This window comes from Dicentrarchus labrax, unplaced genomic scaffold (genome assembly GCF_905237075.1).
Source record: "Dicentrarchus labrax unplaced genomic scaffold, dlabrax2021, whole genome shotgun sequence".
In the NCBI taxonomy this organism is placed as follows: Eukaryota; Metazoa; Chordata; class Actinopteri; family Moronidae; genus Dicentrarchus; species Dicentrarchus labrax.
Window position 1 is genome coordinate 9,275,504 of NW_026136715.1, and position 26,067 is coordinate 9,301,570.

General features: G+C 40.3%; 1 protein-coding gene across 1 annotated transcript in view; it reads left to right on the forward strand.

Moving 5' to 3' along the window:
• Positions 1-2,776: 2,776 nt before the first annotated feature.
• The window catches only part of LOC127376782 (acid-sensing ion channel 1-like), a 47,428-nt gene continuing 24,137 nt past the window's right edge, over positions 2,777-26,067 (forward strand). Inside the window, exons 1-2 of the mRNA XM_051424032.1 lie at positions 2,777-3,186; positions 8,282-8,477. Of these exons, the coding sequence (XP_051279992.1) occupies positions 2,825-3,186; positions 8,282-8,477 (558 nt within the window). The 5' untranslated portion in view covers positions 2,777-2,824. The remainder of the gene's footprint in view (positions 3,187-8,281; positions 8,478-26,067) is intronic.

Sequence of the window (26,067 nt, forward strand, 5' to 3'; positions counted from 1 at the left end):
GTATTCAGATCATTTATTTACATTAATGTAACACAATATCACACAGTCACATGTCTAAAAAAACATACACCTTAGGAAAAGTTTGCTTCGTAATATATCAAATCTATTATAGTTATAGCTGTTTGTGCTGGATTTATTTACCTGGGCGCAGTTGTAGGACTTTTTAATGTCTCCGATAAGAATCTTTTTTCATGCTGATGCAATTAGGATTTAAGGGTAATGCATCTTTCATGACAAGTAATAAATATTTTGTCATATTAACAAAGCTTCATTCGGCTTGGTTGCGCAGCCGGATCCGTTTTTCACGTCAGTATCCAGCTGGGGACTAAATGTCATTGTTTATTCATGGTCCAATCTAGACATGGCACATATCATTATTTTCCTTTCTGGTGCCTGATAACGACTTTGTTTTGGACACTCCTCACCCCCCCTTTCTCCACGTCTGATAGAGATGTAGGGTTTGTGTGGGGAAGTCAGACCTTCTCCTTCTTCCACATTCAAGTTTAATTTGAATTAATTCAAGATTTAAGGAAAAACAGATAAATATTTGTTTGTGTTTTACTAAGGTACTTTCATAACAAAACACACTATAGCAGTGGTTCCTCTACCTCGGGGTCAGGTCCACCACTAGGGGTCACCAGAGCTTAACGGGGGGTCACAGGGCTTTCTTGATTTTAAAGTTTAGATAGCTGAACACCAGTTATATATAGAGCCTTCACTTTCTGGTAACACTGAATTTGTCAAATACACTATTAAGTAAAATACATAATCCAGACAGAGAATTTTATTAAAACATCAGGAAAACTAATTTCTGAGTATTCACATGAAATAATCTGCTCAAAATTCATTAAAATCACTCGTTTTACACAACCTTCCTGCAGTTATTGTGTTCACAATTTACTATTATTCTACTGTTATTGTTATTCATTGAATATAATACCAAATATCCATAAAATAAGTCACTTGTCAGTCGGATCCACAGTTTACTCAATGATAGAAAAGAAGTCCTGTGAGGAAAAAGGTTGGGAACCACTGCACTATACTGTAAAAACATTAATTTGATTTGATTAGTCAAATGTTAGAAAATTAATCATCAAATTCTGTTAATGTAAACAAAAATGCCCCAAAAATATTTTGCTTCCAGCTTCTCAAATGTGAATATTTCCTGATTTTAGTCTCTCAGCAGCTTCAGTTTTCTTTAATCTGTCCCCTGTGAGACCCCAAATTTAACAGAAGTGTAATACTAAATTACTGTTGTCCCTCTTTAATACCTGGCCCAATTTTCTTCCTCTTCCTCTTCTCTGATTAGATTAATCAAATTTGAAATCCAACAATCCAATCCCATCGTTGGATTTGTGTTTGTATTCGTGGAGGAAACTAGTTTGTACGATGGAAACTCTTATATTCAGCAGCTGGAAATATTCCATTGCTTTGATTTGAACAAACAAAACTGGATCTTAATCATTGTAATGAATTTTAGGGGAGAAAGGACAGAAAAATAATATAACTAGTAGTGTAACTAATTACTGTTAGCAGGAAGTAATAAGTGTAAAATGTAAAAATATTACATTTGAAAAGAGTAGTATATTGCATTTTTTAAGTAACTAGCCCAACACTGATGACCAGTGGTGTTCTTTTCTTGTTCTTTGCTTATAAATTGGATTATTTTAAACCTTTATATTCATCTATCCATTGCAGAAAGAGGCTTTTTTCTAAATAGGACATTTTAAGGCTACACTATAAGTCCCCAAAGGAGCCTTTCTCTCTCTCTCTCTCTCTCTCTCTCTCTCTCTCTCCTCTCTCTCTCTCCCTCCCTCTCTCTCTCTCTCTCTCTCTCTCCCCCCTCTCTCTCTCTCTCTCTCTCTCTCTCTCTCTCTCTCTCTCTCCCTCTCTCTCTCTCTCTCTCTCTGCGGTCTTGTGTAGTGAAGATGTGAAACTACAGTAACTCACAGGTGAACAGCAGAGCGTCAGTCTCTCCTCTCCTCTCCTCTCCTCTCCTCTCCTCTCCTCTGCTCTCCCGCTGCTGCCAGGCAGACACCAACAAGAGCGGAGGAAAGCTCACGACTCCTCACCACCGACCACAATAACCAACCGTCTGACTCCCAAACACGTTTTTCAGCTTTTTGACTAGAGGAAAAACAAAAACCTCCTGACTTAACCCGAAAAAAATAATGAATCGACGGACGTGCGTAAAGCGCAGCTACAGAGGAACTCTTAATAAATGAGCTGAAGTGTCAGAAGGATTTCTCTCTCTCTCTCTCTCTCTCTCTCTCTCTGTCTCTCTCTCTTCAGTCTTCCTCTCTGGGTTGGCGTGCAGGAATGATGTGTGCTTCAGTGGACTTATAGCTGATCGACCAGCGGATTCGCAGGCTGATGAAACTCTTTGTCAACCTTTCTTTCTTTCTTTCTTTCTTTCTTTTTATTATTCTTTGCATTCCTGCAACCCAGTGAGAAAGCTGCAGAACATCGCTGTGCGCAGTGCTGATGGACCGTCGCCTTGACATCTTGGTTATGCACGCTTTCGAGTCACCCCGCTTTCGCACGTTTGCTCATGTGAAATGCATCACTTCTGCACACAAATCCTGCTCGTTGGACTTTTCTGAAGAGCGGCGGATGCTCGAAATGTTTTCTCTCCGTCAGTCTGAATGAGGGGGATGGCAAACCCGAAGTCCAAGAGTGGCTATTTACGCGTTTGCACCTGTTCGGGTGGACAGTTTATGCCACAGGTGAATGAATATCGGCTCAGTTTCTCTCAACAGTGAGTGTTTTTGAAGCAGTTTTTTTTCTCTCTCTCATTTAAGATCGAGCTTGTTGCACAGTCGCAATGGATCTCAAAGTAGAAACCGAAGAAATGGACACGAATCAACCTCCACCCTTGGAAGTTTTTGCGCACAGCTCGACCCTCCACGGGATCTCTCACATTTTCACGTACGAGCGGTTCTGCATCAAACGCTGCCTGTGGGTCGTGTTTTTCTTGGGCTCTCTGACCTTCTTGCTGTACGTATGCGTGGATCGGATCCACTTCTACCTCGAGTACCCGCACGTCACCAAGCTGGACGAGGTCACGACCCCGATCATGACGTTCCCCGCGGTCACCTTTTGCAACCTGAACGCGTTCCGCTTCAGCCGGGTGACGCGCAATGACCTGTACCACGCAGGGGAGCTGTTGGCCCTGCTCAACCAGAGGTAACCAGCATGATCAGATTCATAAAAGTGCAAAATGAAGCCTATAAGTGAATACCTGTTTCTACTGCATGTGGCTTTTATTTTATAGCTATATCAAATGATTTCTCCACCCTTTCCCATTTCAGCTTGTCATTATGAATTAGTTTCATATTGCTAAAACTACTTTTATTCAACTTAAAGTATTTCCATTTTTTACCTCTACTCTGTTACAAGTGAAATATTGTACTTTCTGACTCCACTATCACATTTACTGTCAGCTGTAGTCACTGCATGATTTGCTAATTAATATTTAGATAGATTTACCTTAAATGTAAAATGGTTAGCTCCACTTCAACAAGAGATAATAGAAAATATAAAAGGCTGCTTATACATTATTGCATCGATAATACTCACAGGGGCCACTTTTCTACATTTTGATCATTTAAGTACATTTGGCTTATCATTTTGAATGCAGGACTTTTACTTCTAATGGGGTATTTTTCTTCAGAGCTGTATTACTACTTTTACAGTGCTATAACATATACAAATAGTCTGCTTGGAACAATAATGTGTGCCTGATATGGCTTTTCCGCAAAAAAAAAAGGTATAATTTCCACGTTGAAATCCTTAAAAATAGCATTTACTCCTTCTATCTCAATAAAAATACCAGAATCTATGAAAATGCATACGTTGTTAATTTCTAAAGTTTTCCTGCTGGACACAAGATGTCTCCTACTTCACTGTAAAGTCCATTCTCAGTGTATGTGCACTGCTGGCTTCAAGTTTCTACATTACACTTTCATACTGGACCAGGATTGACTTCCAAAAAGTATTTATGATGTCACAAATCCTGCTCATAGGCCCCGCCCCTTAAAATCAGTTTTTGATGAGCACAGAGAAACTTTCCACTTTCAGGAGATGAATGTAAAAACATCCTTCTAGTGTCGAACTCTGCACATACATCATTCTGCACAGTGAAGATCAAACATCCAACTGTAGGAACGAGAAGAAAAAAATACTTTCAATTGGATGGGAGCTTTAAGAAAAGGATCTCAAAACGTCATCCATCACTGGCAATTGTGTCTCTCTCATCCAGTTCTAATAATTTCTACCTTATTGAGTCATTCAATGCTTGGAGAGCAGGCTTGTCAGGCTTGAATTAACTGAGGCATTTTAATCAGAGAACAGCAGCCGTCTTGTTGGTGCAGCTGAAGGTTCTGGATACTGGAGCTGGCAACAGCATGTAGTGTATGCACATGAGGGATACATGAAGAGAGTCTGCTTCCTTTGATTACAAGTGAAATGGCAGATGCACTGGGTGTTTTTGTCATTTATTCTTTTAAATCCTCATGTTTCCGAAACCTCAACAGAGCTGCAAAAAAACAAAACTCCAGCACATTAAATTCACTTTGTTTCTGAGCTGTCAGAGATTCTGCTTCTCTGCATAGTCAAGAAGAAAAGAACAGTTGAACAAATAGCCTATTTCCAGTGATTAAGATCATGCACAGGGCTGCCCAAGCATCAGAGGAGAATGAAGAAACATCTCACAGAGCGGAGACTGTGACTAATCCTGGCTTTTGAAAGCTGTTTTTGATAAACATGTTGCTTTCCCTCTGGTGTTGCAATATTGTTCCAAATGTCAAAAGAGGCTGCAATAATGAAACAAATCAGCAAGATGGTGTCATTCACCGCATGTGGTGGCGGACAGTATTTCAGGAGAGCGTGGACTAGTGATGAAAAAGATTTTAGAAAGTGTAAAACCGCTCAGATCTCCAATGATTTGATCCTCTGACAGGCTGTCAGTTAAAGTGATCAAGGACAGGGCTCAGCATACAGTGCTAAAGCCCTCTGGCGGCTTTACTTTTATGAGGGTATACAGCCAACTTCTCTCCTAAATTTTTAATGAATATCTCAGACTAAACACTAAAATTAGTATTTATTTTTCTATGACGCTGCTGTGACTGATAATCAGAACTTGCCATCTGGATATTTTTACATGAACACATCCCACATTTCCAGGTAGCGGGTCACAAGAAAGTCTTTTCAAAGTTGGAGACCAAAGCATAAAGGGGGCAGATTTTCCCACTGAGTTTTCTTCCCCGTGTACTCATCTCAACTCTCACACTCTGAAGTAGGTTTAGCGCTCATTATCCTGCCTCTCTTGGCAAGGTAGAGAGGCGATGCAACGGCACACTTAGCTGTTATACCCCCGGCCAGAAATGAAAGCGCTCTGGGCATGAAATCCATTTAAGACTGTTCTCCACCCACTTCCCATGTTTGGAGTCACTGGCCTGGGAAATGTCTTGTGGCATGATATTTAAGCTGCACACATGCTGAAGTGTCAGCCTTCGTCGATCCCGCCGGCTTGTTCTTCTGGGATTTTATCTCATAAGTGCATTCTTGGCAGGTTTGTCCACTACACAAACAGTGGGGAGCGACCGCGTGCCTCTCCTCAATTAAGTTCTCTTTCAATCAAACAAAAACACTCCCCATTTGTAATGAGGCTTAATGTAATCTCAGTGTCACATAAAAAAATCTATGAGCTAATTTTTAATCCTGAATGAGGCTAGTTATTATTGATTTAATGTTTGGAAGATGTTGAATTTCCCTTTAAAAATGAAAAACAAAAGGATTACTGCTCCTAGTTTCAAGTCTTATGCCACTGAATCTCATTCTTGTTCATGTAATGCATACAAATATATTGGGTGTATCAATATGTTACACAAAAGATCAATAAAAGACCATTTTCATATAAAAGTGGCTGCATTCATATGAGAAATTTCCAAAAGGCATTTCGTTTGAGGCAATGTACTGAAAAAAAAAAAAAAACTCTAAGCAATCTGCTCTTTGGTGAGTCCATTAAAATGGTGACATTTTTAATAATAGCACAGCGGGAGATCACAGTGAGGGTAGAGAGTGGGCGCATTTACAGCTATTCTGCTCTCTTTTAATACGAGGCAACGTGGTCAGATTTTTGTGAGCTCCATTAAATGAAAGGAAATTTCCCAGTGCCCCCGATAAGGCCGGGTGTGATGTGGGTTGTCTGGCTCCCCACTCTGTTACTCGCGGGCCTTTATTCTTAATGTAGTCACACACACACACAAAAAGAACAAAATGAAATATCACAGAAATGTAACTGAATACCAAGCTATTAATAATGTGAAGATATCACTTACACGAGATATTACTATGCAAGGAAATGGTCGAGACATTACTGTTAGTGATAAGTATATAATGAAAAATGAGGAGACATCCATTGCTCATTTCACTGAACAAATCTAATGCATTCAGAACATCGTATCACTTCACAGGTCCAGGAAAAAGACAGCCATAAAATCTTATCAAAAATATGACTTTTCCATCTCTAATGGACACAGTCAGACACACAGCATATCTTAAATATGGATACTGAATATCAAACCATACAGCGGCTTGTAAAGAATCTCCAATAGCTCTTTTTCACAGCAGCCATTTTGACATGAAATAGTAGGGTAAACACACTGATACTAATTGAGGATCTGCTCCATTTGGGAACAGATTGTGCACGTTGTGTCTCACTTGGAAAGGCTCTGCTACACTAAATGGAACTGAACCTGAATTAGTATCATTACTAACACCTGTCACCCTATTTTCATGTCAAAATAGCTGCTGTGAAAAACGTCTATGATACACAAACAGCAAAAAAAACCTCTAAATGGCCATTGCACACGACCTGTTCAGCACAAAACAGCAGACAACGTTAGCGACTACTGCTAGTTGTTGAAGCATTTAGGAAGTGATCATCCATAAACAGCTAAAAGAGAGTGAATATTACGCTTAAACCTAAATGAATAAATTACAAAGTTGTTCCGTAACTGCCGAATATGTAAATAAGCAACTGTTTGATATCAAGTTTGCCATTTTGGCTTAAAAGGTGATGATGCTTTATGTCAGTGTACAGCAGAGGCTGATGGGAATTTCATTAGTTTTTCAGTTATTTGGTCATAGATCAAAATATACTGGACAAATACAAATTCTGACCTGATGATCGTGTTTTTGGCCATCATCAAACAAGTGTCTGCACCAAATTACAAGACAAATCATTCAATAATTGTATTGGTACTTAACGAAACTCATTAGAAAACATCGTCTGTGGGGGGAAAAAGGCTGAGTTTTTGTGCTTTATTTTGTGCTAGTAGGAGTTTTAATATTTCTCAGGATGGTTCTAGATGAAAAGCCAAGAGATCATCCTCTCTCCATCCTCTACAGACCATGAATGTCTGGACCAAACTTCATGGCAATCCTTCAAGTAGTTGTTGAGATATTAGGTGTAGACCAAATTGGTGGACTGACTGACTGACACTGCCATCCCACGCTAAAACTCTCTAATGATAAAAAACAAACATGAAAAAGGTCATCTAATGCTGCAGCGTCTTATTTACTCTTTTTTTTAATATGTGGGATCAAAGTAAAGCATCCTTTAGTTTGTGGAAATGTATCTTTCTTGTTTTGAAAGAAGTGACAGGAAGAATTCACGGACTGTGACAGAAATAATGAGCAGGGATACTTGTAATAAGTGAATTCACTCAAAGTCAGCCGTACCCCTAACATTTCAGTCAGATTTATTTTTCTGAATTCTCACGGCCAAAACGATCCAATCAACATAAACACAAACACATTTTTTTCCTCCAGGTTTGGATCGAGATAAGTGAGCCTGTGTAGCCTGAAGCTACTGCATCGACAGTGGATGGACGACTGGCTTTATGAGCCCATACAGCTCTTGTCTGAACTTTATTATGTACTGTACAATAAAGCGTTACACTCTGGTAGTGCTATCAGTTCAGGGCCAGAAGATGTTCAGGACTATCTCATACATTTTTACTGTCTGTTTTCTGTCTCTTTTGATTCATTCTGCACTCTATTATTTTTAGCTTTGGTTGAACTGAGCAAAAGTTCACAGCTAAAGAGTCATAAACCTTCTTGAACTGTGCAAAAAAAATGTTTCAAGGCTGAAGTCGCGTTTATCATCAGGCAGTGATTATTCACTGGGAAGGCGTTCAAGGAAATTCATAAAGCCGCACCACGAAATTAGTGTGAAATGTTTCTTCAACCTCTCTCTTTCTGTCTGTTTTTCCAGGTATGAGATCAGGGACATACATCTCGTGGAGGAGAGCGTTCTGGAGAGCCTAAAGGTGAAAGCCGACTTCCACAATTTCAAACCGCGACCATTCAACATGAGAGAATTCTACGACCGCACAGGTCACGACATCAACGACATGCTGCTCTCCTGCCACTTCCACGGCACCGAGTGCAGAGCGGAGGACTTCAAAGTGGTAAGCTGTCTCCCAAGAAGATCTGATCCGATCACAACTAAGGGATATATCTAGTGATATTCTTTTGTTATTGTCTACAAATCAAGACCAAAACTGACAATATCCTGCTAACAGGATGTATTGTATTCCTCTTATTACTTGTCTAGTCTAGTTTTTAAACTACAATTTGAACTTACTCTTCATTTAAGGAAATATAAACCTATAAATATAATGATACAGCAAATATTGTGCACATTGTTAAAAAAATTTATTTGGATATTTTTTTGTTGGATAACAGTATCTAAGCCTCAGACCTCTGGGTGGTGTTTCCCACGGCAACAGTTGACTGATATTTGTGAACTGCCGTTGCTAGGAGACGCGTTGTCAACTGCCATGGTCAAAGCCCTGTAAAGCTCACTAATGCTGATACAAGACTTTTATTTATTTTCTCAACAAGTCCATGTGAATAAGATAATGAGTGACTCCATCCAGTAGTTCAGGTTTAGTGGCTCACTGCTGCCCTCTCTCTGTAGGTCAGTGCTGCTGCTCGCTGTGTCTCCAATTCATGAGAGATCCACATAAATATCGGTCATTAATATCAACATATCCTCTGTGTGAGTGAGTGAAATTCTATTGAAAAGAAGATGCAACACATTTTACAATGCTAAATTAGTCATATAACTTGAAGGAGTGCATCCAGTAAACAAGCTGTAGAGTCAGGGGATCGCTGTTGTGTCTGGCTGAACTCACGCTATTGTTGGTTATCTACTGTTAGCGATTTAGGAAATCTGTCCCTATACAGCATTCAACATGTAGGATGACCCGACATGCTGTTGAGTTTGTGTTCTACAAAGATGAAGCTAGTTAGCCTGTCTTACTAATAATAGCACCACTTTATGCTTATTTCAACATCTGCTGTCTCACCAACAGCTGTATTGTGTTTGATCTGAGTGCCTACCAATTGTCTGGGGATTTCCAAATTGCTTGAATGGCTGCAAAAGTAAAACGGCTCCTAACAAAGCTGAAACAGTGCTCTCCCCCGGTTCTCCCCCCGTAGTGAAGCAAACTGGAGATATAGCAAATCATTTTTTAACATGGAGAGAGCTTTTTAAAACAGTAAAAATGTATCTCCAGAGCAACGTTTATTGTACGATAGTGTTTACAAGCACACTACAGACTTTGGATCTGTTCTATGATGCAGGGTTATTTTATTTCTTTAATTGTTTCCACACAATTTTAGCAACGAAAGCCAGGAGAAAGTCCTCAGTCTCTACGGAAGCGTTTAGAGACTGGATTGTGAGTTCACATCACGACACAAAGTATTGAATAGACTGGAGTAACGTTGGACGGTTAACAATGTTGGTCTGCCAACATTTAGGGGGTTCTTGGTAATGAGTATGGGTTTTTTTTACCAAATAAGCACTTAAGTCAAGACAAATCAAGAGAATATTTATATATATATATAAAAGATGTCTTAGCTAAATTAACCACCATGAACATACTGTAATTTATTTTGAATCAATCCCGCATCCAGTCCTCCAGGCTGCTGCCATAAATACTCACTAGGGAACCAGATACGCTGCTGGAAATAGTTCCCAACAAATGCACTATTTAATCCTATTTAAGTTGCTTGTCAGAAATTACAGCTATTTTAGGAAACTATTACCAAATGTTTGTATTGTGAGACGGACTAACACATTGTCTCCTTTTTTCTTTACATTAAGAAAAAAACAAAACATCACCAGGCTCGTCCTTTTTAAAAGAAAGGTGATTTTTCAAACACACAGTGCGTTTCAGTTGGTGTGAGAGTGCAGACAACACGCTCTGTATAAATCATAGGATTATCTATTTATAGTGAGTTAAAGAATGATGAACCCCCACAGCAAAGAAAGAGCAAACCTCTGAGTGAATTGAAGGGAAATACATGTAGTTTTCTGACCTAAGGATACCTGCTGTGTGTTTTTCTGCAGCCGGTTCGAATCGAAACCTTGTCACAGTACATGTTTTTGTGTGAACATGTAGCCTATGCCTTTTTATTCCCGGGAGCACGGGCGGACATTTACAATACAAAGTTAGATTTACAGTTCCGTGATTGATTTTTCTTGTTTCTTGTTTTATGAAGACAACGTTGGCGTGTGTTGATATCGCTCTGCCCATAAAATATGTTTTGAATCTGTGCCGACAAGTCCTTGTTAAAATTTACGATCAAACATTGTTTTGAAGCTTTTATTTATTTAGCCGATTCCCCATAGCTCTGTGTAAATGTTTACATCTACCTTTTCATCTTTGTATCATTATCATTTGCAACTTCAAAACCAGGGAGAGGCAGCGTCCTTTGAAATTAAACCCTCGTGGAGAAGAATAATAATGCAAGAGAAGAATAATGCAGTGGAGCTGGTCAGAGAAAAGCCTACTGACATTATATATGTGCGTCTGACTGTCTGACTGATGTTGTACTACGTTTTCCCCGCAGCAATAAGTACAGCTCCCTGTCTCTGCCATAAAACCCTGCTGTTGCTGCTGGCGCACCCAGACACTGTTGCCAATGGTCACTGGCATTGGATGTGGTTTTTAATTTCGAGCTGAACATTGATCACTGCACACAGCAGCCTCACTGAATAAATTAGATTAAGTTTAATGGTAGTTTTTTTTTTTCTTTCCCCCACAAGAAGATTCCCGTTTATCTTCCATGGACAGCTGTGGAAGAAGTTGTGGATCCTCTTGTACATTTTATTCATTAAGTAATCAATAACTTGTTGTGTGTGTGTGTGTGTGTGTGTGTGTGTGTGTGTGTGTGTGTGTGTGTGTGTGTGTGAACTGTGTGGCGTCACTCAGTTCTCACACAACCAGGAGAGGTGACTAAGAACAAGCTGGTAAATGCCGGCCGAGAGATTTTATTTTTGGTATGGGAACATTAATACACACATTCATACACAATGACACCAAAGAGGAGCTCTACACGCTGCCATTTACTGCAGCAGCTGCACTGAAGTAGCTTTGAAGTGATATTTCTGCTTATGGGCAATTTTACAATTTTTCCAACTAAGAGAAAGAGAAAGAGAAACAATTGGACGCCTTTTTTATGTCCCTGCATGCAGTCTGAAGTGATGAGAGATTAGTCTATCACCTCAATTATTAGATGTCTCTGGTAACAATAGGAACTCTGATGTGTTTTGGTTTCTTTACAATGGCTCCTCCTTTAAATTTAGAATTCAGTTCAGGATTTAAGGATCACTTTGAGAGCTCTGCAGGGTCAGACACCTGCCTACATAAGAGAGCTACCACAGCTCTGTATCAGCTCTAGGTATCTGATGTCTTCTGATCAGGGCTTATTGGTTGTAGCTCAATTCAGCCTTAATATTGAAGGAGATTGTGGCTCTTTGCACTCATGTTTACTTTATAAATTACTCTGATTGAAGGTAGTGAAATACACCTTCTGTAGTGCCTCTTATAGTTAAGAAGTTGTACAGTTACACCCTGATGTTAACTTCTATAGTAATAATAATAACTCTCAATAAGCTCTGTGGAGTAGAGCTGTTCACACATGTACAAATAAATCTTTAACACTGGATCTTCAAAGTGAACTGATTATACTGAGTCACTGTTGTCCCTGAAAGAATCAGTAACTTTTATCAGTGGAGCCCTCCTCACTGGTAACTGAGAACGCCGTTATCAGTACAGCCACAACTCTAACAGTAGATAACTTTCTCATTAAAAGCTCAAACCCACCGAAACAATAAATAAAGGGACAACTGTCCAAAAAAAAACCTGTTACAAATAATTTGCTGCTTTGCTATTAACCTTGTAGACAGCACTCGTAGCGGCCAAGGCTCATTGATGCAAGTGGGGAGCGAAGGCTGGCCCGTGTGGTCCGATCCAACAGACGAGCTACTGTAGCTCAAACTGCTGAAAAAGTTAATTATGTCGTTCCAGCGGATTAATATAGTTTCACTGGAACTACATTGGTAGGTAATGGACTACATCAGGTATTAATGGGCAGCCAGCAGCCAATCAGAATTGAGTTGAATACTCAACATCTACAGTGTTTTTGAGAATCAGTGTAATATCACAACAAAATTGCAATTATCAAGTGTATAAATATTTTCTTACACTCCTACAGAATCAGCTCTGAGGCAACCACTAAGTTTAGAAAAATGTGAACAAACCGCATAATCAATGACATGGAATCTTTTAACTGAGCTAAACAAAACCATTTGAGTGCGCAACTCATTCATAATTTACACCTCTACATGGAGTAGACTCATTAGTTCTGCATATATAGACTGACTGTCGGCAGTTTCTATTATTTTGTCCACCCCATTGATATTAGTGAGGGTTCAATACAGTTCAACAGCACCACAAACTCCTTGCTTTTCCTTCCTTGGACTGCTCAGTCGCCCAAATCCTCACGCTGCCCATTTTTGCTGCTTCTAACACATCAACTCTGAGGACAAACTGTTCCCCCGCTGAATATATCCCACCCACACTGACAGGTGCCATGATAACCAGATAGTTATTCACGTCACCTGTCAGTGGTCATAATGTTGTGGCTGGTGTAGTGTATACAGCTTTTGAATGTAGTTTACTTTCTTATTGTGTTGCCATAGCAGCGAGGTAGCATTACACAGGAGAAAAGAAGTAACCCTGGTGCGTAGCATGTAGTAGAGTAGCGTTTGTTATTATTTATGAGGAAATGTTTTCTTTAGCAGATATGTCAGTAATGGACATAAATGTGTGTAACTGCTGCTGATCCACTTGCTGTGAGTTTGGGGTGAGTGTATGTACTGGATTAATCTATTATTCTCTGTTATGAATACATACATTACATCCTGTAGTTTAGAGAGGTTTACAGGAGGTAGAGCAGGTTGTTCAGTAATCAGAAGGTTGGCAGTTCGATCCCCGGCTCCTCCCACTGTATGTCGAAGTGTCAAGATACTGAACCTCAAGTTGTTCCAGATGCTGTGTGAATCAGATTGTGAGTATAGTTATAGTGAACATATGAATATGTGTGAATGGGTGAATGTAACGTGTAAAGCACTTTGTGTGTTTGGAAGACTAGAAAATAAGTGCAGTTAATTTACAGGATTGGAGTAGAAGTATTTTATCACAACATTTTGATACTTCACAGGAAAAGCTCAGGTGTAAATAATAAAAAAAAATAATGGCTGAATTCCATTTAGCTGATTCAGTTTCAGGGTCACTGGCTGGGACACTTGAATAGAAAGGCGCCACCGTTAATGAATTGTAAGTCAAAATGTCTTTTGTGAAAAAGGCCACCTTTCAACAAGACCTTTAATGAGTTTGTTGGAGAAAATATTAAATTCCCCCGACCAAACATACCCTTGAACTGAGAGGTGACGATTGTTGTTCTGTGGCACTTTAATGATGCAGCGGTTGTTGGCCGAGCAGAGCGCCCTCCTCCCAAACCCAAACATTGCATCATGACTTTTCCCTGACAGGATTCGTGTGTGAGCACATGCTTCCAAACACTTAAGTTAGTGCTGCCTCAATAATTCATTTTAGCACTGGAATATGAAGTGCCCTCGTATTAAGCATGTAAATAGTTGTTTAGTGTGTGTGTGTGTGTGTGTGTGTGTGTGTGTGTTTGTGTGTGTTTGTGTGTGTGTGTGTGTGTTTAGTCCTCACACCCACTCAAGCATCTTATTGACCTTTCCATGTTTTTGTCTAATTTGAGGGGGATGGATAATTTATGTTGTAGTTAATTTATGTAGCTCACAAGTCCAATACTGTTTCTTGAACTGCCCCCCCTCCACCTCCACTCAGCTCTTTACTGTGTCTACTGTGATAGAGCAATTTCTCTTCTCTTTGAAGAGCAGTGCGGTGCTCAGGAAATTGCATCTGGTCAGAACATAGTGGCAGCAGAGAGGTGTTTCCCCTGGAGAGGTTTAAGGCCTTTATTTCTCTCCTCTCAACTTCTCTTTGTTATCTACATCACCGCACAGCTCCAGAAAACTGGAAAATGCACTTCCTTTGAAGACCGTCTTTGATGCATTGCATTGTTAATCTTTTCATTGTTTCATTGCAAAGTGCTTGATGAATAAGGAAAGAGCTATATCCCAACTGACTATTCTTTGTGAAAAGATCATAAGAAGAAGAAAAAAGAGGCTGATAAGAAACTATTTCAGTTCTGTTTGTGATAAGAATGCAGATTCAGGACTCAAATGAATTGACAGCATCGCTTCTTTTTAGAAAACAATTTCATACCATATTATGTGGTAAACAAAAGAGGGATTCAGCAACTGGAGCCTTAAGGGGTAGATTTTTACACTTGATGGCACGCACAGAAAGTTGACAATACCTTGTCATCTCCTGTCACAGAATCATAAATATACCAATTCATTTTTCTGCATCTTCGCAGGTAATATTTCCTCCTCTGCTGAGGTAGTGTTCAATAATAAGCCAGCGTGATGAACGCTGGCCCCAAAAAGGGAATTAGATACAGTATTTGTTTGAACTGTTGTTCACAAAAGAGATTTTAAAATTAAGTTTAATTAAACTCCTAATGAGTTGTTATTCTTCCTGTTCAAATGTTTAAACCTGCAATAACTTTGGGACTTAAACAGGACACTGACATATCATCACCTTTTAAGTTAAACTGCTGCGCTGACATTATGGCAGCAGTGAGAGTTAATCAAAACAGAAAGTTGCAGCTCAGACAGCTAAACAATGAGCTGAAACTCACTATAAATTATAGCTACTCTGAGGAATAGTTAAACATTCTGGGAAATTCTCTTATGCTTTCTAACGGAGAGTTAGAAGATTGATAACCCTTTTGTGTCTGTGCAGCAAATGTGAAGCTACTGCCAGGAGATGGTTAGCTTAGCACAAAGTCTGAAAACAGAGGAGAACCCGCCGGCTTGGCTCTGCTCAAAGATAACAAAATCAGCCAGCAGCTCTATGTATAGCTCACTAATTACGTCTTGTTTGTTTAACCTGTACAAAAACCCAAGTGCAAGCGCTAACCAGCTCCTGGCTGTAGCTTCATATGCAATGTACAGACATAAGAGAGGTATTAATCTCCTCATCTAACTCTCTCCCAGAAAGCAAATTACCCAAAATGTCAAACTTTTGTTGTAACACACTATACCTCATTACAGCTTCAAAGCGGGAGAGGCGGAATCGTTTTTTTTCTAACTGCTGATGTTTTGTTTTTCCATCATATTTACACGATATTCCATCGCTGAGTGATTTAATTTTATAAGACAGTAAAAAAGGAAGACCAATCAGGCTCGTGTGAAAAGTTATTGTGTTCCTCCACTCAGAGAAGCACTATGAGAAACAGATAAATGGCTCCGGCAGTTATCGAAAGAGCCCTGCGCTCCCCCTCTGCTCCTCAGCAGTGGAAGAGAATCATCTCTGCTAATTGGACTCGGAGGTATTTCTGAAGTAGACAGCAAACTGTGCTTATTTAAAAATCCACTCACCAGTGAACTCCAGTAACTCAGAACAGAGCGAGTCCCACTCTGACGAGCACTTCCCTTGGTCTGATGCTTGGCCCTTTTTTGTTTGTCAAACTCAGGCTTTGACAGCTCTACCCGGGGAATAGATGTGTGTTTGCGAAGCTCCCAGCACACTGCTGTCGTGACAGTTGTGTCATAATTCCTGTGGTCTGATCGCTGCTGTCATGTCTCAAGAAGGCAACATGCATTTGTAGATTTTGTAGACAAAATGTAAAACATGCTGTGCCTCTGAGAAGAGACAGCTTGGTGGTATGAGAATCGCTGCATATTGTATCACCTTTATCAGTCGCAAGCTGTGTGGCTGTAAATGTGTAAAGAAAGCCTGTTGAAGAAATACAGTTATATAACCCTTCAAAGACCTGTCATGCATGTTTTAGCCTGTTTGCTGTAAATCCTGTATATGTTAATTACACTACTAATGACTTTTTCCCAAAGCTGTGCAGTTTTAAAAGCAGTCACTGCTCACAGTTGCATAACCACAATACATAAATACAAAAAGGGGACTACACATTTGCGGTGATGGATTACTTTTCTCAAGCAGGTTTCAAGTTTCAGAGAGTGGATTTTCAAACTGTGTATGCATGAACTGAATCCAATTGCCGTCTGGATGGTAGGAAATCTAAAATGTATGGTATGCTTTGGAAAGTGGTCTGCAGTAATGTGAAATATACTCTCGAGGGATGGAATAAAACATACAAAAACACCAGTGTGCTCCCTTGAAATTTCAAATACAGTTTCATTTCTGCACTGTGACATTTTCATTGCGGTTGCAAACGCATCCAGTATACAGTACGTCTGTATAGCTCATGTAGTGATTTTCTTCTTGAACTCTCTAAAAGCAACCCAGAGGGTGACAATGAGCCCAGATATCTCTGACAACTGTGGTCGAGCTGGGAGCTGGAAAAGAACCAGACTCTTGTGACGGGGGGGTGGAGGCAGCCCATCTTTCTCTTGGCAAGAATATACTTAGGCTTGCATTTCCTCGGGGTTTTTGTGGCCTGAAGCGACAGAGATGAGGCACAGCCACCACCCGCAGCGGCCAGCGGCTTGTGGGTCAGCACAGCTGCGCTCCACATCCTGGCTCCTGAACCTGTCACATCCTCCTGCGCTGAGCTAGCAAAGTTATGTCACCCCTCGGTCACAGTGTTTATCCTCATTTTTTTTACTCTCTCTCCCTCCTTTCTTAAGCAATTTTCTGTATTCCTCCTTCGTCTCAACCCCTGCGCAGTGCATTCCTCACATCAACCCCCATGGGCATGACAATCCTCATTATGTTTTCATGTCATGCTCTCTCCTCTCTCTCTCTCTATCTCCCTTTCCCTCCCTCACTCTTATGCCCTTTCCTTTGTTCTCTTTGCTCCCATCACTCCCAGACTCAGGAGCCCTGGGTTAAAAAACCCCAAAAACTAAAAGAAAATATTGAAGAAGAGAAGATAAGTGGAAATATTAAGAACACAGTAAATCACTTAAACTGCTTCTTAAAAGAATTCCCACAACAGCACTGTGATAAACATATTAACACACTTTGAGGATTAGATTAATATCCACCCCACAGTGCTGAACGAGGGGCATTTAGTGCTGACCACCTCCAAAGACTGATTGAGGGGCCAGAGTAACCACATTACCCAGATCAGCAGGTGAATACTCAGGTCTCATAATGGAGAGTCTCCGTCAGCAGCGAAACTGGCAAACGCAGCAGGAGAGCTCATGTGCAACTTTATCGAGCGTGTTTTAAAGCAGGAACTTTAATAAACACTCACCTCCCTTACATCCCCGCTGATTAAACCCTCGTATATCATCATGCATACAATTTTAAAGCCATGTTAAATGACAAGCCTGCCAACCTCCCTCATATCACTTCAGTTATCGTGTTTAAAACCCCAAAAGAACTCAGAGAAGAACTCAGTTGTCAATCCAAATACTTGGTTCATCGAGATAAACAGCTGATTCTCCCGACAGGTTCCACTAAACCACTGTAGAAGAAGAGGGTGTATGAAATGAAATGAGATTACGCAATTAAAAGAGTGCAATGTAGAAAACATTATGGAAATATGACACATATGTTCGTTTCATTTAATAATTTGAGGAAGGTTACATCCTTCATGGTTTCACACAGATGTTTTCATCTACAGTCGTCAGTTACGAGTGACACTTAAGTCAAACGCTTCATGTACGTTATGATTTGTTAGCCTGTTTCCATTGGATTTAAAGTAGTCACAGTTTTATTGATACACCAATTTTTCCACCAGCCAAGTGTAAAAACAGTAAACTTCTAGTTTTTTAATGCGCATAAAAACAGGTGGAACGAGACACACTTGTCTGTCTTTTTCTCTACCTCTCTTCTCCATTTCTGTCTCTTTATCACTTACTTTGTTTCTCCCCTATTGCAGAAAAACTCTTTTGTTTCATGCCATTAGAGAACCCAAGCCCCTGAGACCATAGAAACTGACCCACAGAGGGTTTTAAGGACGAGTAAGGGGGAATTTTAGGGCATCATTAAGTGCAGGTAAAAGAGAAGGAAGAATGAAAGGAAGGAGGGGTGCAGTTTTGCCTCAGGGGAGACAAAAAAATCAGCTTTCAGTGGGAGATTGATCATCTGTGATCACTGAGCTTCAAAACATCACCAGTTGTTTTAGCATACTAATAGCCCAATCATTCTTTTCAGTGCTTCAACTGTAACGCCCATTTTAATAACCCCAAGCAAATCCGCTCATCTTAAAACCCCGAGATATCTTCTCCCATGTTGTTAAAGGGCGGACAGCCACACAGCGTCTCCATGACTCCAGCTGGTTTCTAGACGGATCAGTAATGCTGCTCGAGCATGCTCTATTTGCCCAGGCCTGAGAGGAGGAAACGCTTTTTATCAAGACATTTCGGACCGAGGAAGAAGGAGAGGGGAGGGGGGGAAGAAAAGCACAGCGGGGCTGAAAATAGCCCGGGTTGGCTGCACTGCTCTGCACATGGTTTATTTATCCTGAGGATTAGTGCAGGTGACTTGAGGGCTGGGCTCTGTGTGGGCTGGAGGCAGGCTGGCAAGCTGCTAGCTGTGACTCAGACTGCTGGATGGAGTTTAGGAGGAGGAGACTGAGGAGGAATGATGCCGCAGTTCAGACTCCTGAGCTCCTCTGTACTCGCCTGACCCCAAATCAGGCTAATTGTGTGTTTCCAGAGGTTGGCTGGGAGACACAAAAGCCTCTGTTGTGAAAGAGAGAGCTGGATAGTCATCGTACTGTACTCGTCCTTTACCCAAGTATTTTCATTTTATGCTACTTTATTCTTCTATTCTACTACATTTCAGAGGGAAACATTGTTCTTTTTACTACATTATATTTATCTGACAGCTAATTACTTTTCATATTAATGTTTTACATTAAGAAAAACAGTGTGTTGTTATAGATTAAACTACCTTTTCACAACCTTTTTGGATTGTGAGTGCTTACAAAAAAGCAGTGTGTAGTCAGGGATCCTTGTCACGTTTCAAATGTCTATGAGTTGTTAGCAGCATGAGACATTTTTCCTCTCAGATGGATTTACTTATATACCTGTTTTAGTCCCAAAAAGGTTAAAGTATCCAAATATTTCACAAAAAAGCATGAAAAAATCTGAACTGTTCTTCCCTTCTCGCTCATTAATCATCTCATAAGTCTCCTAAATTGGGAACCAATGGACTACACTACCTAACTGTATATAAAGTAGTTAAAACTATCTCCACCTCCAGCTGCAACCGTAAAATACTTTCTACGCATTGATGCGTCATTATTAATATGAAATATATGATAATACATCAGTCACTGGTGGCACTTTTCTGCTATATCAGTACTTTTACTGTGACTTCAAGCACATTTTGCTGATGATACTTCTGTACTTTTACTTAATGGTCCAGTTTGTAACATTTAGGATGAGCTATTGTCAGAATTATAATATAAAGGGCGCCCTGATAGCTCACCTGGTAGAGCTTGTGCCCTGTGTGCCAGGGTTCAACTCCGACTTGTAGCCCTTTCACATGTTTCTTGGCCTTTGTAGTTTCTCCTACACGCTTGGAGGGCTGAGCTGTATTCAAGTGTGTATGAGAATCTTGCAGGACAAACAACGAATCCTATATTCAGGTGATTATACACTAATAAAAACATACTTATGAATATTATATTCGAATACACTGTCAATAGTATTAAATGTTACACACTGGACCTTTTAAGTGGGGTTTTGAATGCAGGACTTCTGCTTATAATGTAGTATTTTTACATTGTTGTATCAGTACTTTTACTTGAGTGTTCTTCCACCACTGTGCAGTGTCTTTGTATGGATCAAGATGATTCGAATCTTTGACAGGACTGTCGTGATGCGCAGGCGGTTATTGTTTGGACACACTGAAGTTTATGTTAAATTCACATCAGGATCGAACGTTTCCACGGTTACCATGTCAGACTGAGTCTCAATCACAACTTTTTTCATTTGATGTAACTGTGCAGCCATGAAAACATGACACATTGGATTTTAATATTTCACTCAGTAGGAATGTGATATTGCTTTAATGAAGCACAGAAACACGCAGAGGCAGAATATATGAGATATTGTTAAACAGAGTGGAAAAAAATGAAGCTACGTAACAGGAATTTAAGGGAAACATTAGGAACACTTTTGTGGTTAAAATAGGTTATCCAGTCAGATGCACAGGAATGCACAAACACACAAGCAGCCATCCTGCATTGTGAGAGAACATGCACTGTAAACACCGCTGAATGATAGCAGACAAGCACTAAAACCTGTAAACAATCAAATAATCCTGCCACAGTACAAACAGCGCTGACAGAGACAAACACACAGAGGAGGAGAGAGATGCAGCTGCTGGGTTTTATACTCAGCTCAAACTGTCTTTCAGAACAACCTGCTTTTATGTATTTATTTTTTTTTCTTCTCCTTATGGGTAAACTCCACAAAAAGCCGTGCGGGGACAGACGGGGGCTCGGTGTGCGACAAGGTTGGAGAAATGGACGCAGGGCAGGGCAAAGTGAGAAAAGACAGATGGGAGCAGTTGTAGTGACAGGTGAGGATGTAGATTGTAGTCACTGTAGGTGTGAAACACGGTGCAGAATGAACTCACTCAGAACGAGGCAAGGGCAAATAGATGAAAGAAAGGGGAGAGAAGACAAGAAAATGAGCTGGAGGCATGTTATTTAGAACAAAAATGAGGGTTATAATGAGGAGGTTTTGAATGGAAGGAGAAAGCGGCGGGAGATGGGAACAAGGAAGGCTCTCTCTGCATGTCTTACTCTGACACTGCTTTAATGAGTCATTTATTTTAATATGCGGGAACATCCTGCCCAAATTTACTCGGCTCATATTAAAGGTTTTTATTATTGTCTGAGTAAAAAGCTAGAGGAAAGCAGAAGATACTAATTTCTTGTCTAAGATTAGGTGCACAAATGCATCACACTGGAGCACAGTTTTATAGAGTGCGGCAGGGATGATGACGTATTTTTGAAGGCCAAACCGGAAGTTCTTTGGACAAAAATGGGAAATCCAGTGGGATTTTTCCATTGGATTATTCCAGAAAGTAAACTCTGCAGCGAACACTAATTTTAGGATTTTTCAAGTGTAAATTTAATCACCAGAAGTAAAAAGGCCTACACGACCTAGTTCTACACCACGGTCACATGACTTCAACGTCACCACCACTAAACTTCCAATTTGTGTAATTAAAATGTACAAGTTCAGAAGTTTGAATTAGAGTAGTTTGCAAATAGTGAACACAACGAGGTTGCAAAGACGGAATAGTCAGTAGATCTCTGCGTTCGCCGTGCTGACCGAATACGTCTGTAGTCTCATTTAGCGACTTGTTAGCAAGTAGAAGCTTCAAAATTCACAGATTGGGGTATTTACTGACGTATTTTATATCGTAGAACAAAACGCGATAATCTCTTATTTCAGGCATCTAACCAAAAACCCCTTGACTCCGAGGCATCAGACCAGAAGTGCTAAAATAATTAATTAAGTAATTTCCGGGCTTTAGGAATCATTCCCGCAGCACTCTATTAACAAATTAAAGTCAAAGGTAAAATGCTACTAAACTACAAATGAACGTTGACTCAAGATACTAAATCAATCATGAACACACAATAAACATCCTTCCTCTAAAAGGCAGGAAGGTTGTCTCGACCACGGAAACACAAACCTACACCAAACAGATAAAGTGTTGTTGCAGGAGGCAGTGGCATTCACAACAACAACAGCAGCCTCCTGGGAGAACAGCCGGGAGACTGATTAGTATTTCCTGGATGTGCCTTTGCACTTTTATATCAACCTCAGACTGGCATTTCCACCGCAATTACTGAGCTAATCAGTTAACCAGCGATGGCTCCGGCTTGGCCCGCAGCCTGAGTTTAGGCAACATTTCTTTCTGTTGTTTTTCCTTTTTTTTTAATGTGTCCGCGGGAAATAACGGCACGACTGCAATAAGTGTTCACTGGCTGATGTGCGGTGTGTGCGGATTTGTGTATGTGCGTGTGTGGTGTATTGTTGATTTGTTGAGACCTTGGCTCCTCTGGATGCTGCACTTTCTCGAAAGATTATCATTATGACATTTTGTGGTTGCCGCACAGAATACAATGCAGACTGACAGGAGAGCTGGGAGACGGATAGAAAGACATTTACAGGCTGACAGGGAGGAGGACGGAGGGAAGAGAAAAGGACGAGAATGTTCAATAACTGTTAATAATGTCTGAAATCCACTCAATTAAAAATCATCTACTATTTATTCATTAAGTGCAATACAATTCAGAAGTTACTGAGCTCTACCTGATTTGGCAGGCATTAATTACTCCTGCGTTTCAGCTGAAAATCATATAATGACTGAGTAACTTTATTCTTTCTGTTTATATCGTATTTATTGTTGTAGCAGTGTTCTCATGTTGCCTTCCTCAATGAGACTTTGTTTTACTTGAAGCTGCTCTAATAAGTGTTTTGAGATTAACATCAGATTGTGTTACTCTGTGAATGGGGCTGAATGTGGTGAATTACAAGTGTTCCCCAGCAGCTCTACGGAGCGTTTTAGCGTCTTTCAGCACATTGTTTTGGTTTTATCTTACAATGGGCACCTGTTTTCAGCAATAAAGCTCTAAAGACCAACTGTACACTACTTGCCCAGCACAAAACGGCAGACAGACACAATTAGCCATTAGCTGGTGAGTTTAGTGGAGCATTTAACAGCAAAACAGTCAGATATTTCCCTCAGGATTGGTGGAGACCAAAAACAAAGCTAAAAGAGAGCAAATATTGGACTTACATTCATCAGGTGGACACAAACAAGACTGCAAATAGATGATAATGCTGCTTGGCTGTGTCTGCTGGATGTGTAAATACTACTTTTCTAGTTTTCCGTATCAACTTGTTGAGGGGACAATATGTTGAATGTTGTGTTTATAGCTTGTAAATCAATGAATCAGGTTTAAATGGAAAGGTTTATAGCAGGGATCTCAAAATGATGCTAAAACTAATCACTTTTTACCAGTTGTTTCATTTTCAATTACCCCTTCATATGCAGCTAAATATACAGCTTTTTTATTAAAATCTGTTTATTGGGATTTTACTCAATGATTGTACCCCAATCGATAAAGCTTACAACATCCCAACCCTCAACTCCTCGTCTAGATAGATATCTCCTTCAATTGTACAGAAAGCATCACAAAAGAGGGACCACAAAATTTATTTTATTTTTTAAAAGGATTTCGTTTGGCACAAAATAATGGCTACTATGATGTTATTAATGGAAATATTAAGTGCTTGAATGTTGCAGTGGCCCCCCTATAAGATGACAATACCAGCAGTGGCCCAAACCAATTTGAGAGACCCTCTGGTTTAGAGGAAGAAGTTAAGTAATATGAAGTCTCTAAAATAATCTTTTTGACTCAAACTCGTGACTATGTTGTTTGTAATTCTCTACTCGCTGCCAAAGAATTTCGTGACTCATCCATTGATTACTTATCATTACGTGTGTGTGAGTGAGTCACCATCACATGTGCAACATAAATCTTACACTATAGTTGTAGTCCATTTAACCTCTGTCGGTACAACTAGAACAAGCTAATATTGCTCATTATTGTGAGACTTTATACAGAGATGTGAAGAGCTGTTGGCACTGAGGATAAGTATTTAATTACCGTCTGATTCAGTCCCACTCATTGGAGTTGTAAAACGATAACTTATTTTATCAAAATGAAAAAACAAAGAATGTGAAGAAATTTTTTTTTTTTTCTCTGAATATCAAACACAATACTGGATGAATGAACATTGTTCTTTGTTTACCTCCCACACGCTCACAGTGAATATGATGCAACTGGTCTCTTTTATATAATGAAATGAAATTAAACCCATCACTCATGCCGCTATGCATTGACATTAGGTAAAACAGGCATTACCACTTACTGAGTGATGCTCAGACAACCACCCAGAATAGAGGACATCAGTCACTGCAGACTGAGGCCACGCTGGGGAATGACAGGTATATCTCAAAAAGTAAATTGGCTTTGTGTTCGTTGTTTACTCTCTGCTGGTCATTGTTTCTCTGCTGCTCTGATAAGTGGAGCGGAGCTGAAGTTAAAGCCGCGGCCGAGTTGGCAGGCGCTGCTGTCTGGCCTGGCTCTCTCTCTCTCTCTCTCTCTCTCTCTCTCTCTCTCTCTCTCTCTCTCTCTCTCTCTCTCTCTGTGTCCTCCGGTTGACAGGGACACACCTGCTTAAAGTAGCAGTAGAAACTTATTATGCTCCTCGAGTCGTGAGCCTCCACTGTGTGCAGATGCTGCTGTCTGCCCCGCAGGACCCCGGCTGGTCCAGCTACTCCCCCCCCCCCCCCCTCCCACCCCCTACCTCTCCACCTCAATGACACTTCAGTGCTCAATTAAGGGAACAGGCAATATGTTTTCGGTCAGAGCAGCAGAAAACAAGGTTGAAGGAACAGTGCATCACACAGACAGCCTCAGGTTTTTTTTAATTTTGGCTCTAACCTTTCACATGACTGCTTTTTGATAGTGAGCAGCCGCTTACCTCAAAGCACAGGAAGTGTGTCAGCTAAGTGATGCAAGAACACGCCTCCTAAGACGACCTGATATTAGTATGTTGTAGATAGCTGAAGTTACGTCAGGGCTAACCCTCTCTTCCACTAGTTTCTGTCAGTGCAATCTCTCATTTCTTTCTCTCAGTCTTGACTTTTCCTGGAGTTTATTTTCCAGATTCTAAGACTAATTGTCATCCACTTCAGAAGTTGAAACCTTTGTGAGTTTAATAACAGTTAAAGTGTAGCAGCACGCATATAAAATTCAACACTCTCTTCTAAAGTAATTTTTTCAACTTCTTAGCTGTAATATCTGCTTTTTAAAAGCATTTACAGTGTTCAGGCCTTTCTGTCCTGCTGTTATTAGAGACGTTTCTGAGAGAACCGCGGTCCTTAGACCCTCCTGTGGCATTTAACCAACGGTGGTCTAGGGCAGGTTGCCGGCGGCTTCAGAGCCACATGCAGATCTTCAGCCATTCTCCAGTGGCTCCCTGCGGCTTTGACAAAAAAATGATATAGAAATGAATAATCGTTATTTTTTTTAACATTTTCATTTATCATTGTAGACCTAAAGTGAATTTGACCTTCTCCAATTGTAGGTAATGGTAAATGGACTTTACTTGTAAAGCACCTTTCTAGTCTTCCAACCACACAAAGCGCTTTCACACTACATGTCACATTTGCCTTTTCACAAAGCAATGGCAAAGTCCATCGAACGGAAACTAAGTCATTCACGCACATTCAGACACAGATGACACATCATTGGGTTTAGTATCTTGCTCAAGGACACTTCAACATGCAGCCAGAGGAGCCGAGGATCGAACCAACAACCTTCTGATTAGTGGATGATTAGCTCTACTACTGATCCACAGCTGCTCTTGGACAAATAGGAAAATAGAGAATTTAATAGTGCTCGGACAGATTTGTTCACCACCAATGCTGCTGGCTTATTGGACACTTGATCTGCAGCGAGGATTTAACATTATAAAACTGGAGATATGCTTTTTAACTTCTGTGGACGTGCACAACCAATACTCCAAACGGACGCAGAATACGCAAGGCAGCCATCATGTGTATGTGAACACGT